This window comes from Echeneis naucrates, chromosome 18, assembly GCF_900963305.1.
Source record: "Echeneis naucrates chromosome 18, fEcheNa1.1, whole genome shotgun sequence".
In the NCBI taxonomy this organism is placed as follows: domain Eukaryota; kingdom Metazoa; phylum Chordata; class Actinopteri; order Carangiformes; family Echeneidae; genus Echeneis; species Echeneis naucrates.
Genome location: NC_042528.1, coordinates 1,789,530 through 1,808,633, shown reverse-complemented (window position 1 = coordinate 1,808,633; position 19,104 = coordinate 1,789,530). Strand labels below are relative to the sequence as shown.

Below are 19,104 nucleotides of genomic sequence, written 5' to 3'. Positions count from 1 at the left end.
TTTGAATTTATACAGTCAATCATGGAAATCTAAATTGTGACTTTGGAAGTGAACTCATCAAGAGTTCGAATAATTTTTGACTTTTTAACTTCATTAGGGGAAAATATGAAGTGAAATAATATTTGAAAATGCCACACTTACGAGAAAGTTTATGTAAAACAAAGTCTTAATCAAAAAGAGAACACTTCGAGATTAAGTTGTATTTGACCTTTTAGTGAAATTTAGACTTTGAACCTCAAACGTGTTTTCAACAAATTTAGATCCAAATTGAGACAAACTCTCACTTTTTGATGTAGAAAGTTAAAAAAATATATATATTATGTCATATATTTGTTTTTTAAGGATGTGTCCGAGACCTCTGATCCTGAAGATAAAATAAAATATTAAATAATAATAATAAAATATTTCGACCTTCTTCAGCGTTTGTCTTTGAAAAAGACACTTGATATTTTAACAGCTACGACTCATCCGGGTGGTGTTGGTTCTTAATCCCGACCCGTTTTTATCCAAAACGAGCTCAAACGGAGGGACTAGATTCCCCAGATTATTTGTTTTAGTTCATTTTGTGAAACTGGAAGTGATTCGAGAGTTAGAGAAACTTCTGCTCCACCAGGGCCGCTAAGCACCGCCCGCCTCTTCTGTCACCGCCTAAGCAATCGAACTGACTAACTCTCCAGGCTGGACGACAGGAAGCTGCGTCAAGTCAGACTGAAATATGACGAGTGTTACCGGAAGCCACATGACTTTCTACTTCAAAGTAAAACAAAAAGGCATATTTTTTTGTCGTAGTTACGTAAGACTGATCAGAATCAGTTTAATTTACTGACAGACAACAAAAACGTTTATACAATAACTTTCAGCAACGAAATACCGAATCTTTAATCTATTTTAGCACGCTCTGAACATTATTCAGCCATCATGATTTTATTTCTTGTGTAAAGATTGTGTTTAGCTTCATTTGCAGTGCAAACAAAACAAAAACATAACTTTACACAACATCAATTTATTCGATATATTTGTTATATGTCCTTTTCTTAACCTCCTACCAGAAGATGAATTAAATGGCTTGTAGATTATTACTATAATAAGAATTGTTCTTAAAAACAACAACGACAATAAAAATAATGAAACATTCACAATAATTATTTCTTTGGGAGAATAAATCTGGAAGTCGTTCCTGCCGTCATGTTTCGGGTTCAGATTATTATAATCAGTATTACTGTAATTAGTATTCTTCTTAAAAACAACAACAGCAACGTTGATGATGAAGAGGAGAGCTCGGTAGTGATGATTTATTTTGAAAAACCTCACCGGAAGTCTCCGTCGCCGTCGTGTCCGAATTGACGGCGGGCAGCGAGCAGCGGCGGACGGCTCTCCCGGAACTCTGCAGCCGCACGTCGGGCTCTCACCGTTTCACCACCGGGGTTCGGTCCACCATGGCGGCTTACGGATGGAAATACTGATGACAGTCCGAAAGATCGCCTCGATTTGTACGATGGTAAGCGGCGGCGGCGGCGGAGGAGGAGGAGGGAGGGGGGGGCTCCCCGGGGCTCCGGTCCGGTGCCCGGGCTGGACGCTAAAGCTAGCTGCGCGGCTAGCAGCGTGATAATAACAGAAAGTTGTGCAGCCCCGCCTGTTAGCGGCCAGCAGGCTGGATAGTCGGGCTTTACTTCAGCACAGACGGCATTATTAGGCGTTAACCAAGCTGATGGGGCGGTTTATTAGTCGGTTGTTTTTGTTTATTTATCCAAAAAGGGCAGGGCAAAAAAACAACAACAGAAAAAAAAAACTAGCTAGCTTAGCATGCTAGCCCAACGGTCTGTTTTTGGACAAAGTTTACTCGGTTGGAAGCTCCGGCTGAAATCTCCACTTTGGGTTATTATTACTTTTATCAGCTGCCCTGGAAAAAAAACAAACAAACAAGCAAAAAAAAAAAAAAAAAGAACAAACAAACACACAGGTTAAGGAATAAAATCCAATCGAGTAGATAAAATGTGTAATGGGGGGGGAATGTAAACAGTCCAGCCAGCTGATGGAGAAATGTTAGCATTTCCTGTCATGGGATACACCCTGAGTGTTTCCTCCTCCTCTATTCTCAGCTAAAGTCATCAGATTTTTATTTATTCTTTTTACAACACACCCTATAGACTCTTAGGGGCCTTTTTTATAGTATTTTTGGGGTTAAATAAGAGAATAATCTGTGATTCAGTTATGTGAGGAATCCCTCCTTTTGCTGTGTGTTTCTGCAGGAAATCATCTCCCCACTTAAATAAGTTTGACAAGCTAATATTTAAATTTTCTGCTCAGTAATCCAGCAAGCACAGAGGTCAGGGTGTGCCACCTAACAAAGAACACACCTGGATGAGCAGTTAATACGCGGATCTCTCCAGGTGAAGGACGTAACCTGTCTGGCAGGTTGTTGGAGCGAGTGAAAAGGTCAAATGATGTGACCCTGCTTTAGCTGCTCTGGATGCATTAAACGTCTCTTGTCTGGGTGAAGTCACACAGGCAGACGGTTAGAAGATTAACTTCTGACTCCAACTTATCCTGCACCTTTCAGAGCTGACAGACGGATAAAGCAGATGCTGCTGCAGTCTTTTTAATTTGTCGGCCGCTGTGTGTGTGTGTGTGTGTTTTATACTTCTGGCACATGCAAGGCGTTAAAAGACCACACACCGGGACATGTAACCCATTTAAGCATCATCTAACAGCACCCACTAGACGAACACTAATAAGGCATAATATGAGCTGTGGCTGGCTGGTTTGTTCAGTCTATTAGTCTCTCTGGCAGCCTACCAGCTTCTGCCTGGAAGGTATTTGTGTTTTTCTGAAAATCAATTTTGGCTGGAGAAATGTGAAAGTCGCTGTTCAAGCAGTGCAGACCAGAGGCAGCGCTGATAAAATCACCCAGAATCTGTAATGTGGTGACTTTTGCAGGTGACAGTTGTCAGTACTGTTAGGAGGATGTTCTGCTGTGACTGTGACCAAAATGGTACAAATGTCTCTCATGTTGTTGTTTTTGTGTATTTGGTATTTCATCAGTTTAGTCAGCATTTAGTCAGTTTTCGATTCCTTTATTCAGACAAAAGTCTTGTGTGGTTGTGTGTTTTCCAATATAACTTCACAGTAGAACTAATTTGTGTGAGATGAAGATTTATTCTTTTTCTGCCACATCGGATGAGAATGATAGTTCACCTTTGACATTGGAAACACTGGCTGACACGAAAGACTCACCACATGGTTAATTTGATTATGTTACTTTAGTTCGCAGTAAATTCCTCCAGACATGTTTTAAACGATTTGCAAATCCTCTGCTAGTAAACATTTAGTTTGTTAGGTCGTAACAGGCAGCGGCTGATGTAGCGTTAATGGTTGAGCTAATGAAAACTCCTCTGTTTTATTTAACCTTTGTTTTTATAAGACTGCACCGACTGTTGGATCATTGCAGTTCCAAAGGAAAACACATCACTTAGTTGTGGCATTGACTGCTTATTTTGCTATTGAGAATTTTTATAATGTGGTCGCAGTTGAGACCTTTGACTTATTTAGTAGCGTGATAAAAGAATAAATCCAAAGACGATACAAACTCAGCCAGAGAAAACGTCCAAGATGCCTTTCTCTGCAACATCTGTTGGAGTGTTGGTCATGATTAATAAATATTATACACTCAAAAAGCACAGCAGCCACTTAACCCGCCCCGTCTCTGACCTCATTTCCTTGGTGTATGTAAAGTTTTTCAGAGTTCACTTTAATTTCCATCATTTCAGGAAGCCGAGTCATTTCAAAGCTGCCACATCAAACTGCTGCTGAAACCGTCAATGAAATTTACAGCCCATGCTGAGCTAATCTGTTTTTTGTTTTTTTTTTCCCCAGATAATGCCACCCCTGCTGGGTGTGTGTTTGCTCTGATACCACACAGTGTGTTTTAGTGTGCGCTGGCTTTGTTTACAACCCTGTTCTGTTCAGAGGCAGCGTTTGTTAGATAAATAACCTCCACCAAGCCTCCGTCTGCATCGCCTCTTGTTGACTTCATAGCATCAGCGGGGCTTCACACATAGTCAGAAGGAAAAGCTGCATCATCATCATCATACCCCCACATCCCCTCCCCGTGTCTCTCTGCTGACTTAATGTGACATTTGATTTCTGGAAATTCGGGCCAAACCCAAATAGAAAGACTCACATTCATGAAAGTCAGACAAATATTAAATTAATATTGACACACAGTGTTTACACAATGGAAGCAGGATTTCCATTTTAACAGGCTTGTCTTTAAAACAACACTATCTGCGCACACACACACACACACACACACTCTTCAGTTGTTCGTATGTTTTCTGATCTGTTGCTGAAATGTGTCGCTTCAGGGCCAAACACAGTGTGGGAATTTATAGGGCTCAAATTCACACAGTTTTAGTTTTTTTCTGTTCATAAACAATCCATTTAGTTTTTCTCTTCACTGGGAGTATAATTTGTGAAAAAATCATATTTATTTTTCTTTTAATTTTACAGGAGACATACGACAACAGATATGACAGACAACAGATGTTCTATGTTTGAAAAGCTCAGATTCTTATTGACATTTATTTCGTTCAAGCTTTTACTTTAATTTTAGCCTCAAAACATCTTGTGCTCATTTAAATCTTAAAAACTCTGTGGAAAGAACAGACAAGTTAAAAACAAGGCACTTTTTGACTCTCCTCAGCTCTGCTGAATCATGGAGGGAAATTTTGTCACCATTGGGTCACATGAAAAAGCAAATCAAGAAGTGACCTTTTAAGGACAAAAACACCAACTGCATGTTAAACAGATGAAGATATCAGGCTGTTATACATAACAGAAAGTTTGATTCTGTTGATCACATAATCATTGAAGTAGACTGCCAATCACGTCAGACATCCCTGATAATGATAATCTTAATAATATACAGCAGACCTGGATGATTGTTTATCTGGAGAGAATATAAAAGTCTATAACAAAGGTGCCTTTTAATATGTTAGATATGACTAATGAAACAAACAGAGAAAATGAATTGTGCATGTCGGTCCAGAGGACACGAAGCAGGACACAGCTGCAGCAAACAGATGCTCGACAATATTTCAGAGCCGAGCGAGAAAAAATAGAACAGGAAAGCCAGAAAACAATGTAGAGGAAGGGAAGGGCAAAGTTTTCTAATGGATCATTTTACATGTTTGAAAATTGATGCTGATGAAGCAAATGGTTATTATTTTACAGTCAATCACTTCTTCCTTTTTCCTCCTCCAGGGCGCCAATGCCTCTGCCTTGGAAAAGGAGATTGGACCGGAACAGTTTCCCGTTAATGAACACTACTTTGGGTTGGTCAACGTAAGTGTCCGTCAAACATGTATCGATGTAGACTAAGACTACTGTTGTAGAGACATGCACCGTCCTTCCAAGAAGTTTCTGCTCATGTCAATGTTTATCACCACTGAGACCGCTCAGCTGATGCCATGGCCTCTCATTTGACCCCATGATTACACCCTCCACTCAGTCCTTTCTCCCTGTCTCCTCTTTTTTCCAGTTTGGCAACACCTGCTACTGTAACTCAGTGCTGCAGGCTCTGTATTTCTGTCGACCGTTCAGGGAGAAGGTGTTGGCATACAAGGTAAGTGACAGGCGAAACCCCATAGCTGTAACGGAGAGCAGATTTGTGTGCTGGACCGACGGCACATGCTTCAAGAATGCACTTAAATACCACATTGGCCTGACTGAGAGGCAACATTTTTTTGGATATTGGTTTGAAGAAGCTGGATGCACTTTATATATTTGACAGGACAGGACATTTAGATCTTGTGCTGTCTTTGAATCAGCCATTCATTAGAATGGCTCAAAATTTTTCATTTCATTACAGCAATACAACCCTAGAAGAGAAGTTGTTGATTGGGTCTTTATTTCTGATCTGTTGTGTTGTATTTGATTTAAATATCAGAAAACCACCAACCAATTGTTCAGCCCTTCCATCACTAAATTGTAGGATCACGGTGATGTTTGTTAGATTAAATAAGAATATTGAAAATAGCCACCAGATCAACCACATTACTTCAATGAAACTCAAATCAAGTGTAATCCTATCCTGGATTGGTGCCTAATCTGTTTCAGCACACCCCCCTTTGTCGTACAGAGTCTGATCGTGGTCCTGACAACACGCTGTAGTTCAACCCCCCCAACATTTATTTGTACTTTTTTGGGATGCTAATCGCAGAGCAATGCTAATCTGAACAGTCCCCTTTGCGTCCTCAGCTCTGAGGGGGATGCTGAACAGACTGTGACACACGACCTGTCGGGATCTTTTACAGTTTGACCTTTTTCTCTCTTTTAAGTAACTTTGACCAACTTGGTCTCATATTCTGACGGACTCTTATTTCTTGCCCAGACAGACCTATTTTTAGCCAGATTACAAGACCTCAGGAATTAAGTTGACAGATACAGTTTTATCCTAACAGATGGAACTGATGGCAGAGGCAACAAAAATACCAGAGTTATAATAAACCTTTTTAATCTAGTTTCTCACAGAGGACAGCAGCACTCAAAAATATTTTTATTCTGGAGGGCTTGTCCTATATTTGAAATCAGTGGCTCCTGTAATGTGTTTTGTCGCCAAAAGGAAATAAATTTCCGCAGACAAAGCACCTCTGACATCTTTAGTGCTGAAACTGACAGGAACCAAATCATCTGTCAAGCAGCCAAGAGTTACTAGTGTCATTGCATGTCATGATTAGCATCTCAAAAATGCAAAAAAAGAAATAAATAAAAAGGCTATTACAGTTTCCTTCAACAGAGTGACAGTAGACAGTGTGAGAGAGCAATGACACAGCTTCCACCCGAATGTGGATTTCACAGCATGTTACGCTTTAATGGAAGAATTTCACATCTCTCTTTTATTAGGATCAGGCTTCAACGGAAGAAGGCTATCTTATCTTTGGACTCGTAGTATCATGGGCAAAATTTCCAAACAGTAGTGACCTGATTCTTTTTCCTTTTTTTAAAGGGAAAAGAAACACAGCTGTTTGAAGGTTGAGTTCACCCTTGAGGAGAAAAGTGAATTAGTCTGATTTTAAAGGTCCATATTTTACAGTTTTCCTGTTTTATTGACGTCAATGAGAGGAAAACTTGTTATTGTGCAGCCTTTAAAGTTCAGATATTCTAACTTTTCTAGTGCTGATATCTATATGAAGATATATTTGTGGTTTTTTAGAAGAAGAAGAAAAAAAAAACAACAACCATCAGTTCAGTTTTACATCTACCTTTGTCAGGCTTATCTTGGGAGCTGCTGCAGCAGCAGGTCAGTCGGCCAATCAGAATAAAGGATCGAAGCCTGTCTTCTGATTGGCTAAGTTACAGAAATCCTAACAATTCAGTTTCTGAATCCTGGCTGTGAGCATTTCTCTGTGGACTGCATTAATACAGAACCTAAACCAGAAACACATGGAGAGCCACCTTTCAAGTGTCTTCAAAGAGTCTTCTAACCCTCCAGATGTTACCTCTTATCCTGGTTAATAAGTAAATCATACATTTCAGAGGTCATCTGTGTCAAATTAGGTGTGCTGGTATTTTATAGTTTTTCTCAGATTAGATAAAATCTCAAGTTTCAGTCTGACTGGATAACCTCACCTGTGTGCGTCTATCTGTATGTGATTGAAATGATTAAACAGCTTTATAAAAAGTCGTCGTCCTCTCGCCAGGTGCAGCCACGCCGTAAGGAGTCCCTTCTCACTTGTCTGGCCGACCTGTTCAACAGCATTGCCACACAGAAGAAGAAGGTCGGCGTCATTCCTCCCAAGAAATTCATCTCACGGCTGAGAAAAGAGAATGGTAACGACACAATGTGAAAGCTTTTTTTTTTTTTTTTTTTTGTGCTGCTGTTGCACCTGTCAAATACCTTTTTTTTAAAGCATGGCTTCCTGCTTTCCTTCCTTCCCTCCCTCCTTCCACACCAGGTGGTAAAACAGTAGTTTCATCAGTTCTATTAGCATTCAGACTTCAATGCACCATTGGAGCGACACAGCTGAGATATTGGATGAATAGAAAAAGAAAAAATGGATGAAGAGTATGCGTGTGTGGAGGAAATAAAATTGTCAGCCAAATGCTGGAGAGGAAAGCAGATGTAAAAGAGGCGGTCTTGATTGGCTTATTTCTTCTTGCCAGCATGTGCTGATGATGTTTATTTTCTGTTCTCCTTTTCCCTGACGTCTTCTCCCACTCTATTTTATTTTCTTCTGTTCTATTTTCTTCTCTGTACTATATCTTATCTTATCTTATACTTACTATATCATCTTTCTACCTGTGTCCCCCGTCAGAGCTGTTTGACAACTACATGCAGCAGGATGCACACGAATTTCTCAACTACCTCCTCAACACCATCGCAGACCTGCTCCAAGAAGAGAAGGGCCAGGAGCGGCAGCAGAATGGAAAACTGGTGCAGAACGGAGGAGGAAGTACAGGAGGTGGAGGAGGTGGAGGAGGAAGTGAGGGAGGAGGAGAAAGCGAAGGAGGCAAGGAGACACAACAGACTTGGGTCCACGAGATCTTCCAGGGAACGCTGACCAACGAGACCAGATGCCTCAACTGTGAAGCTGTGAGTGTGGGCCTTTAAACCTACCCGTAGCTTTTTCTGGGTATAAAGGAATCAGGTACAAAAAGAGCAGATGTGACCTTGAGTGTGTTCACTTGTTGTTATTCCAGGTGAGCAGTAAAGACGAGGACTTCCTGGATCTGTCTGTGGACGTGGAGCAGAACACCTCCATCACGCACTGTCTTAGGTAATCAGGTCTTTTATGCTCACTTTATATTCAAATCACAGGAAAGTGGACGATTATTACATCAGGACTGATGAAATCTGAACAGCTCACGCTCACAGTTTGTCTCAGGAGTGTGTTATGTTGTGGAGCTGTGTTTTGTAATGTGTGTATGTGTGTGTCTCTTTTGAAAAGGGGCTTCAGCAACACAGAGACATTATGCAGTGAATACAAATACTACTGTGAGCAGTGTCGCAGCAAACAGGAAGCCCAGAAGAGGTGGGTGGCCTCAGCTACTGTTTATTTCCTGCCCTTTGTTTTCTGACTTTTCCTTTTTTTTTATTTTACTTTATTTTTTTGACTTTCTTAGTGTTTTTATTCTTTCTTTTGTTCCTCTCCCTTATTTCTGAATCTATTTCTCAGGGTACTAAAACCAGCTAGCACTGAACTATCTTTCCAAAATGTGATTGTGGGTTTTTTTTATAAAAAACTGGCTCAGTGCAGCGCAGAGATAAGATAGAGAGATAGATGAACAAACTCATTCTTGTTTTATTTCTTATCAGTTATTCACATTGAACAAAAAAAAGTCCCAAAGTTAATGTCAAGCTTTCCTCTTTCTTCCCTCTGCATCAGCTCACTGCTGCAAGGGATCATAAACCGGTATTTAGTGGGCGCTGCTGACGTTGGCCCAATACACTGTCTGAGGAAAATTGTGTAACACTTTTTAATCGATAGTGTAATACAGAGTGACAGGACAGGAAACTGTTAGTCGGACAGGGGAGCTCCCATTCAGCTCCAGTAGCCTCAACCTAAATTTAAATGTTACTGAATCAAAGCTGGTTAATAACTGAGCACAGTCACAGCTGTCTCATCTAGATGAACAGTGATAAAGGACATATGTTTTAAAATGCTTCATTAAATATCAGTAATAAGTACGTTCTATTGTAGGACTGACAGTCATCATTGGAGGTTTGAGGTTTCCGGTTAAAAACCTCGATCTGCAGCTCCTCACCAAACTGTCTCTTTTAAACTTTCTGCTTCACAAGTCTTCTGGCTGTCATGGAAAGAGAAGCTCCTAACTGTGCCTCTACATGACAGTAACACAGATATGTGCGAAGCTCAGAGGAAATGTAGAAAGCTTTTGTTTCTTTCTTTTTCTTTTCAATTGGTCAAATGCAGTTACATTTCCTCTCAACTGACCACATCTGTTGTTACTTGGGAGGGGTTTGTGTTTGGTTCTGAGAAGTGTATCATCTAGGCGAGGCTAACTATTATTAACTGACACCACACAGCGTTGTCTGGACGGAGCATCTGTATTGTTACCATCTTCGATGAGTGAGACTGTAACATCCGTTAGCTCTAAAGGGACACGCTGCCACAAAGTGACCCAGAAGTCACATCTTGTTCCTGGTGGGGGTCTGGAGCCAACATGGAAGGCTTTTAGCCCTCTATACACTTTTGCTGCCTGTCCTTTGTATGATTTTTATCTCCCTCCTGGTGCTTTTTCCACTGACTTTTTACAAGCTGTGCTCTTTATTATGATTTTTATTTCCATTAAAGTTCATGCTTGTCTGTTATTTTGCATTGAGAGCAAACACAAAGCGATCTCAGAATGAATGGCACCAGTAACCCCCCCCCAACCTGCCTGTGTCTCTCTATCAGGATGAGGGTGAAGAAGCTGCCTATGATCCTCGCCCTCCACCTGAAGCGCTTTAAATACATGGACCAGCTGCACCGTTACACCAAACTGTCCTATCGCGTTGTCTTCCCCCTGGAGCTCCGCCTCTTCAACACATCCGGGGACGCCACCAACCCTGACCGCATGTACGACCTGGTGGCTGTTGTTGTTCACTGTGGCAGGTAGATTCTTTATTTTTCACAAAAAAATGTAATGCTATATCTTCAGGTACACATTTAGCCGCTTCTGTGCAGGTGTATCTTTTGAAATTGTAAAAATTACATGCGCACCGCTAACTTGCGTGCCTCCCCGACGTATTTGCATTGCAGTGGTCCCAACCGCGGACACTACATCACCATCGTCAAGAGCCACGGCTTCTGGCTGCTTTTTGACGACGACATCGTAGAGGTGAGAACACACGCTGTCAAAGATGAGAAAGCCTTGACATTTATTCTAGTTCCACAGTTTCTTTATTAAAAGTACCTAAAATGGGGCCACAACAAGCTGTTATTTACATCATTCTGCCGCTCATAATCCTGATCTTTAGATTTTAAACTGGAAAAGGGCTAATTTCTTTAATTGCAGAGCCTCTTTCGTTGCCTTCCCACTCTGGTTAAATCAGGTTTTGGGTTTTAGCCCCAGGTCTGGGGTTTGTTGTCGTCTTCTTGTTTGTGTAGGTCAGTTGGTGAGCATGAATATAAGTGTCAGTGGTTTATCTCTATATGTCAGCCCTGTGATAGAGCGGTGGCCTGTCCGGGGAGCAGCAGCCCTCGCCCTCTGTCACCTCACCTAACATGTATATCTGCATATCTTTTAAAGTAAGCCTATCAGGATGATAAAGGCCTTTTTATATTTACATTTCAATTTGATTCTTGGTCTTTTCTCGTCTGGAGTGTTGGATTTAAACTCAATTAGGGAACAAGCAGGCAACTCTACTCTGACCAGACAGGAATGTCAATCGGCCGTCTTTCCAGGCATCACTTTAGAGCCTGGCGCCTCGAATGTTGTGTCTGGATTTCCTGCGACCTAGATACCTCAACCTTTGCTAAATAATGAGGAGCGATCGGGATACGGTTAGAAAAAATGGAGGTTTGTGTGGAAGCATCCAGATCAGACGAAAGAAGCAGAGACCTGCTTTAGATTATAAAGCAGGATTGGACTGAAGGCCCAGAGACGAGATCTGGACCTGCATTACCAACCTCTTCTTTCCTGATCTTTTCCCCTCAGCTTGAACCTCCTGAGACATTTTTCATCTCAGTTACACAATCATAAACTTAGGGCTCTTCGACGAGGAAAACCGGGTCGGCACATTGTGTTCAGATTTTAAATCTGACACTCTTTCTCTGATTCAGCCACCGTTCTTCATCTTTTAATTTACGCTATCTGCAAATAGGTGGCGCTGATGTTGAGACTTGTGCTTGTATATATAGTCATAAAATTGCTGCTCTGCTGATCTCCCCCATGGCTCCTGTTACAAAACCATCTGCTTCCCCGTCTGATGTGGCGACAGGATAGAACATGGCAGCCTTCATAGAAACAACACAGTCTGACAGTCTGACCCTCTACATGTGTGATAGCGCTCAGCCGCTCGTTGAACGGTTTCCCGGCTTCTCTCTCAGCACGCTGCTGCCGTAATGACAGATTCCACAGCTTTGCGTAAAGACAGTTGGCGATAATGTGATGATGAATCAATCCAATTGAATAATATTATGCAACGTTTTGAAGTATAGTATGCGAGGTTAAAAGTATTTCTTTACTCGTAGCTCCTTAGCATGACGCTGGTCTTTTGCACAGCGGTAAGTAGCCCAAAGCCTCCGCGTGTTGCAGCCAAATAAGCTTTCAGTTTATTTTTCTTCCTTCAAGCCAAAAAGATCAGCATGTCGCAGCAACCCAGCTATCAACCATTAACTGACTGTGGTGAAATGATCCAGGGTTCACGCTGTCTCGCGAGCCAGTCTTGCAGTGCAATTAGAGATTTTCAAGTTATGTAACTATTTTCTCTCACTGCACTGCTATACAAGTTTATTCTGTGTCTGCAGACATACAGGCTTTTCTTAGTCGTCTGGAAAGAATTATGTGATTTTTATCTCAATTATGGAGAAATTTACTTGAGTTTAAACCGAAGTAAATGACCATTATAGTCACTTAATATTGGATATATGAATTTGCTTAGTACTATTGTACATTTATCCAATATATTGATAAATGTTAGTAAATCACCACAGCAACATCTCCAAATCTTAATAAGCACTCTCCATAGTCTAAAGTAATAAATTACATAAGTTGAAATCAGATGCACAAGTTTGGATGTCTATTTGACTTTAAACCCCCCCACCCCTCCCTGTTTGAATACAAAGACAACTGCCCAGTCACAGTCATCGAGGGCTAATGTTTTATTCTGAACACAGCGGCGGTGTATTTTTCCACTATGATGGGACAGATGCCTGCTGGAACATCTGGTCTGGCAGACAGAAACTGGATGAGTTGTGGAAGATTCCACCGAGTTTGCAGAGCTGAAACATTCATTTCTCTCTTATGGTTTGCGTAGATTCAGCCGTCCCATCTGCTTCACTGCTTAACTTCAGCAACTTTATCTTACAGGTTATATCCATCTCCTTTTGTTTGGTCAAGTTTGGCCACTTCTTCTCAACCACTAAAGCATATTCATTCAAAGTTCCATTCTACCTTCCCTCTTTGGACAGAATGAGAAACAGACATTAGCACTTACTCGTCAACATGCCAGATTTTAAATGGAGATTTGCGTGGCAAATTAAAAGCCGCAGTGAAACAGTTGCACAACAAGTTACAGCTGTGCTTCGGGAAGGGGTTTTATACTGTGCTAAGACAGATTTCCTGAAAGAGCTGTCATCTTTATGCATAGGTTTACTGAAGGTCGGAGAGCTCAACGATCTCCCGATGAGAAATGTGTTTCTTGTTTTTGTGTCTGGCCCGTCGGTGGAGATAAATTATCTGAAATATGTAGAGTTATATTATTTTCTGTGGGGGTTAAGCTAAGCTGCCAGCTGATATATTTAATTTTATTTAAGAAAAAAAAAAAAAAAAACACCTCAAACATCATGAACTCAGAAATAATAGCTCTGGTTCATCCAAGAATCTCTCTCCAACCAAAAAATATGAACAAAATGTTCACTTTTGGTAAAACATCAGTTTCCTGCACTCTGTGAGCAGGAAACTGGAAACAGCGATTCATTGAAAGGCAAAAAGAGTCGACTTTATATGATACATGTTTTTGGTTCAAAATAAAAAATAATCAGAAAAAGAGTTCAGGCAGAGTGTGAGCTGTAAAGTGGGAAGTAAATTTGGTTTATAATCTATTGAGCCTTAATTTAGGGACTCTATAAATCTTTTTTTTTTTTTTTTTTTTCCCCCCAGCGTTAGATCTGATCTGTGATCAGACTCTACCTGCACTCAGACAGACTGTCGTTAGCTGCCTGTGCCACAGCCAGAGCTCCTGTGCAAGTGCTATTACCATTATGAGAAAGCCACAAACCACAAATTGAGGTGTTGGCAGGTGTTGGCAGGTGTTGGCAGGTGTAACGGCGCTGTGGACAGAGCCAGGCTAGCTGTTTACCCCTTTATCTACGTCTTTATGCTAAGCTGAGCTAATTGCCTAAGCAGCCTCCACTATGTGTCCCAAGTCCCAAGAAAACAAATAAGACTTCACCGATGTGTCATTGTTGAGTCATCTCACTGCTGTTGCTCGGATGAAAACACAACTCTGTCTCCTTCTGTTGCAGAAAATTGACGCACAGGCGATCGAGGAATTCTACGGTCTGACGTCGGACATTTCCAAGAACTCTGAGTCGGGATACATCCTGTTCTACCAGTCCAGAGACTGAACCAGCCTGCGGTAATCCCCAAACAGACTGTCACACAACAGAGGGGGAGGGGCTTATGGCTGCCACCGGCTCTGCCCAGTACGCTCACATAGGTATCCAGGCTTTATTCCCTGTAGGCGGAGATTTGCACTGGAGCGCCGCTCGGATCGGTTGAGACGTGCGCACGTTGCATGCCAGCCTCCTGGATTACGACCGTTCTAATCCTCTGAGCCCACACTGCAACACGCACCTTACAAAACAAGATGGCCGAATCGTGTAACACTCGCTTTGCACTGTGGCATCAGCTGGGAAGACTTAAGAGTAACGACAAAATCCAAGAGGCTGACATCGCTGTGTGCGCAGCGGTCCATTTTGGAGGTGAAAGCACTCGTTTGGGACTGTCATGATGACGATGATGATGCACATTGACCAATCAGCTGTTTCGGATGACACGCATGATTAACTCGTGCCCGAAGATGGCGAGCCTCCTTGTCATGGTTACCATCGGTGACGTCGCAGTTGTCTTTAATGTTCTTTGTGTGCTTAATATACCGTGCTAAATTAGCTTTTCACAGTGACCGTAGAGCGTTTTCTTAGCTTTACGCCAACACCTGATATTCCTCAATACCCCCCCCCCCCCGTCACAACAAAACCGCAGACACTACCTTTTGCTGTCGGATTAACTTAAGTGCATTCTCTGAGCGCGGCACAGTGATGCAGTTGCTAGTTTGCAGTGTGTATATTATGAGGTGGTGCTAATAAGATTCAGTGTTATAGACACGGACGGGGACTTACCAGCGGTCACTGCAGAGGCGTTCATGCATCTTAGAAATTGCTCTTTGACGGACAAACAGGGCTCATTATTTACAAAAAAAAAAAGACCAATTAGCTTATTTGAAATATTGGAAACGAGTGAAAATTTGACTGCAGTATCTGTAATTTAATCATTTACTGTTTTAGCAGCAACTGTTTTTAGTTTTCTTTTTTCACTCCGTGTTAGCAGGGATATTTTATTAATAGATTTTACTAAACTGGATCTGGATGAGTAGACTAAAAGTGGTATTAACCCAAAAAACTATGAGCTTAAAGATCTGACAATCCTGTTTGTTTGGGTTTTGTATTTTTGGTGGAAGGGGAGGCTTAAAGAAACTATTTTGCAGAGCAGTGAAAGCGTTTGGCGAAAGTTTTAGTTCTCAATTTCCTGGTGTGTCGTGCCATTACGGGTCATGTGTCGGTGCCACAGCAAACAAAAAAAAGTCCAGAAGAGAAGACATTTCAACAACATAAGCTAACTTTTTATTGAAGTGGGCTTTTGACAGAAAGTACATTTTGCTTTTCAAGGTTCGTGTTTTTGACTTCCTCATGTTTTTATGCCAGACATGCACATTTGTATCGTTTTAAACGGACACACAAAGCGGTAAAGACTTAGTTCTCCGTCTTGAAGTCAGCTCTGACATCCAAACAGTCGCACTACATACAACTTGTCTGAATGTTTATGTTCAGTGTGTCTTCTCCTTAGTTCCTGTGTAAATCTTTATTTATGGACTCCAAACTCTTTAACACTTCCGTGGACACACACGTCTCGCTGCAGCTCGTACAGTACACTTCGTAACATTGGCTGGCAAATTTCAGCTCTGGCTTAAGTGTTTTTCCTGCAGCTGCAGCTCTGGCAGGCGCTCAGACCTTTTTACATAACATGTTTTTCACTCCAGAATCGTCTTGAATCGGCGCCTTCAGTAAGGCTGAGTGACGCTAACGGTCCGCTGACGTGGAGCTAATCCAGCGGCACATTCAATGCAGCGCGACCTTCTCCGTCTGTTCTGGCCTCAGCAGTTTAAAATGGCTTCTCCTCCGCCACATCTCTTAAAATGTAATTTATGAAAGACTTCAGGATTGTAAGAACATCTGAGTCAGTGTAGACTCATCCGGTTACCCGTAATATGAAAGAGCCACATTATCATTATTAACGTTGGACGGATGGAGTAGCTTTTCTAAACTAGTTAAAAAGTAAAACAAGGATATCAATCAGTCAATTTAAAGACAAATTAATTGGTAACAATTAGTTAAACAAATTTAACTCAAATCTATTTTGTGACTTCTTTTGTGTCTTTAAGAAAATTTGGTCACAAATCAGCATTTTAAACCTTAAGCCACTTTAAAACCTTTTACTCGCTCCTTTCAGCTTAAGCCTCGTTCCTTCCTCTATTGTTACACGCACAAACAATCCTAACGTACGATTTTTGACGTTTGTTTCACACTCGCGAAACTCCACCTGATCGGGCTGTCTGGGATTACCAGAGCAAGCTCACCCCGTCGCTCCTTCGTAGCAGAGCTGCAGCGGATGGAAAGTGGCTGGAAAGGCGCTCCCTAGCTTGTTTATACTCTACAGTAGTTGAGTGGCCCGGGCGCTGCGTCAAGTATTATCTGAATGTTAAAATACAGTAAAATAGAAACATGGCTGCTGCTCGACCTCTAAAGCTCCGTTTGGATTTGGGTGCGTCTCAGGACTCGAGTCGCTCTCTCTCCTTTTAAGACCACAAAAGAACTTTTCAGGAACTTTTTTTTTTTTTTTAACAAGCACTAAATGACAGTTATGGTTCCAGGAGCGTCTCAAATTAATCCCAGCAGTTAAACTCCGCTTGTCACAACCAGAACAGTGTGGCGAAGCTCTTGAATGTCTTAATTTAACAAAACGGAAGGAGAGGCGGCGACGACAGTTGACGCTCCCCAAACACTTCAACTGGGTTGAACTCGGTTCAGCCAACACTATTTCCCTCTCCTGTCTGTGCTGCTCTTAAACTCAACAACGTATTTTTGCGTGAGGGGGGGGTGGAGGTGGTCGGGTCACCCATTTTTGTTTCCACCTGTTCTGTATTTTACAGAAATTGTTGCTTGCCACTGACTTGAAATGCAGGTTGTATCTGGGCACTCTCCGTTCTTACCCAATGATGAGATTATAGTTTAAGCTAAATTTTCCTTCACTCTTTGGACAAATGAAGAAAAGCAAGCACAAAAAGACATCATTTGGGAGGTGGAAGTCCCCAGATTCAGCCTGGACTTGGTTTTTAATCTCATTTAAGTCTTTAATGCCGAAAATGTCGGTTGAAAGTTTTTGGCCGGACGACGCTTTGGACACTCATGTTGAAACAAGGCTCTTTTTCTATTTAAATACTATTAATATTATTATTATGAATGTTTATGTTAACTTCTTTTTCTTAGATGTTTCACTTGTTTTTGATATATTTTACTAATTTTAATAGTCTACCATTCTTGCGTAGGCAACTCTGGATTTTTGAGGATTTATTTTGGTTTAATTTTGTTTGTTTTTGGGAGTATGTGATGAGAGATGCTGATGTGTACATAAATACAGATGTTATTATTGGAATATAAATAATTGCTTGCTTGAAATAATCAGCAGACCTAGATTAAAGAAAAAAAAAACAAAAAAAAACAACATATTAGCGACCATTATGTCTTTAACAGTACTTTCATTCTGATAGTCAATCAATATAGCGAGTGCTTAAAAAATAAGACGCACCGCCCATCTGGCATCACAGGCAGCCTAAACCAAACAACCCCAAGTAAATAAGCACACATGTAATCTGACCGGTCAAATGTATCGCACATAAGCAACTGTCTAGTTTCATTGAGGTTATTTAAAACAAGAAAATAACTTGTGTGTCACTGCGTTAAAGGAAAAAAATCCACTTTAAATTACACAAATGTTGGTGTTTTTCTTTCTGTCTCACGGCTTGTTTTGTAACTTGTTATTTGATGTCACTTTTTCTTGGAGGCGACTTGTCAAACACTCACCTCTGGTTTCTTTTGAGGTTTTTATGATCTAGAATTTGGTTTCATCTGCAATCAGCTTTAGTTTTCTACCAACAGTAATCGATTCACTCCAGAAACTGCAGAAAATAAAGTTAAAGTTTAACATTGGCAGTAACTTTATCGTCCTGCGTGATCATTATTAAGACAAAACAAATTATTCATTTTGTGGTTACAGAGAAAGTGTAAGAAACATTTTAAATTGGATGGATTTTTCCTTTAACAGTTTTGATTTTCACATTCTCTCTTATGTCCCTTCTGGGCTTCGGTCACCTACACTAAAGACTCGCCAAGACTGTAAATGTTTGGAACATCACGGATGGACGAGAGGCGACTCGATGCGTCATTTGACACGCCAACATTCTGTTGTTGAAACTAGTGTGCGACGGCAGCCTCACGTGCACAAACAACTTAGTTACATGAAATTACACCAAAGACCAAAACAGCTGCATGTCTTCAGGAAACAAGTTTAAATTGTTTCAAGTTTGAATTTGAAAGAACTTGGGGGGGAGAAAAAAAATAACAATTGGGTTCAATTTAGTTTCTTTGCTGTGAAGACATCCAGATGACAAAGTTTGTATTTGTGGGGCTGCAGCTGCTGTCTGAAGTTCAGTCTGAATACATTTAGATGTGATGTTTGGGAACGACGGCTGTTTCTGACGATGTCCAAACTGTTTGAAATAAAACGACCTGGTTTTGAAGATGGAGGTAACGATCTCGTCTCTGCTGCTGTTTCATTTGTCTTTCAGTTTGAGGTATTATTTCTTTTTTGGCACATTTTTCTCCTCCAAATCTCAGTTAAATTTGGTCATCACACCACCAATCACCTGAGTGACCTCATTTCCTTTACATCATCTCAAAGGAGCCAATCAGAATCAGGCTGACAGAGGGAGGCACTTCGACATACACGATGAGGCTCCATGATGGAAATAAAATAAAAATTCAGAAAGAAAACTTCTGTTGTCTTCTTTCCTTTCCCTTTCCTGTCCTTTTTGCTGTGATAAGG

At 41.1% G+C, this 19,104-nt stretch overlaps 1 protein-coding gene across 5 annotated transcripts; it reads left to right on the top strand.

Moving 5' to 3' along the window:
- The first annotated feature begins 1,348 nt into the window (after positions 1–1,348).
- usp12b (ubiquitin specific peptidase 12b) lies at positions 1,349–18,799 on the top strand. Of its 5 annotated transcripts, none has more exons than XM_029526850.1 (11): positions 1,349–1,498; positions 5,263–5,343; positions 5,576–5,623; positions 7,701–7,830; positions 8,316–8,453; positions 8,496–8,593; positions 8,701–8,777; positions 8,949–9,032; positions 10,416–10,613; positions 10,761–10,839; positions 14,190–18,799. In XM_029526850.1, the coding sequence occupies exons 1-11, from the start codon at positions 1,451–1,453 to the stop codon at positions 14,289–14,291; spliced, it is 1,083 nt and encodes a 360-aa protein (XP_029382710.1). In that variant the 5' UTR covers positions 1,349–1,450; the 3' UTR covers positions 14,292–18,799. The 5 variants fall into 5 exon arrangements, with proteins under 5 accessions (XP_029382710.1, XP_029382709.1, XP_029382708.1 ...); XM_029526849.1 differs by having other exon boundaries at positions 5,540–5,623; positions 8,316–8,436; positions 8,485–8,593; XM_029526848.1 differs by having other exon boundaries at positions 5,540–5,623.
- Positions 18,800–19,104: the final 305 nt, after the last annotated feature.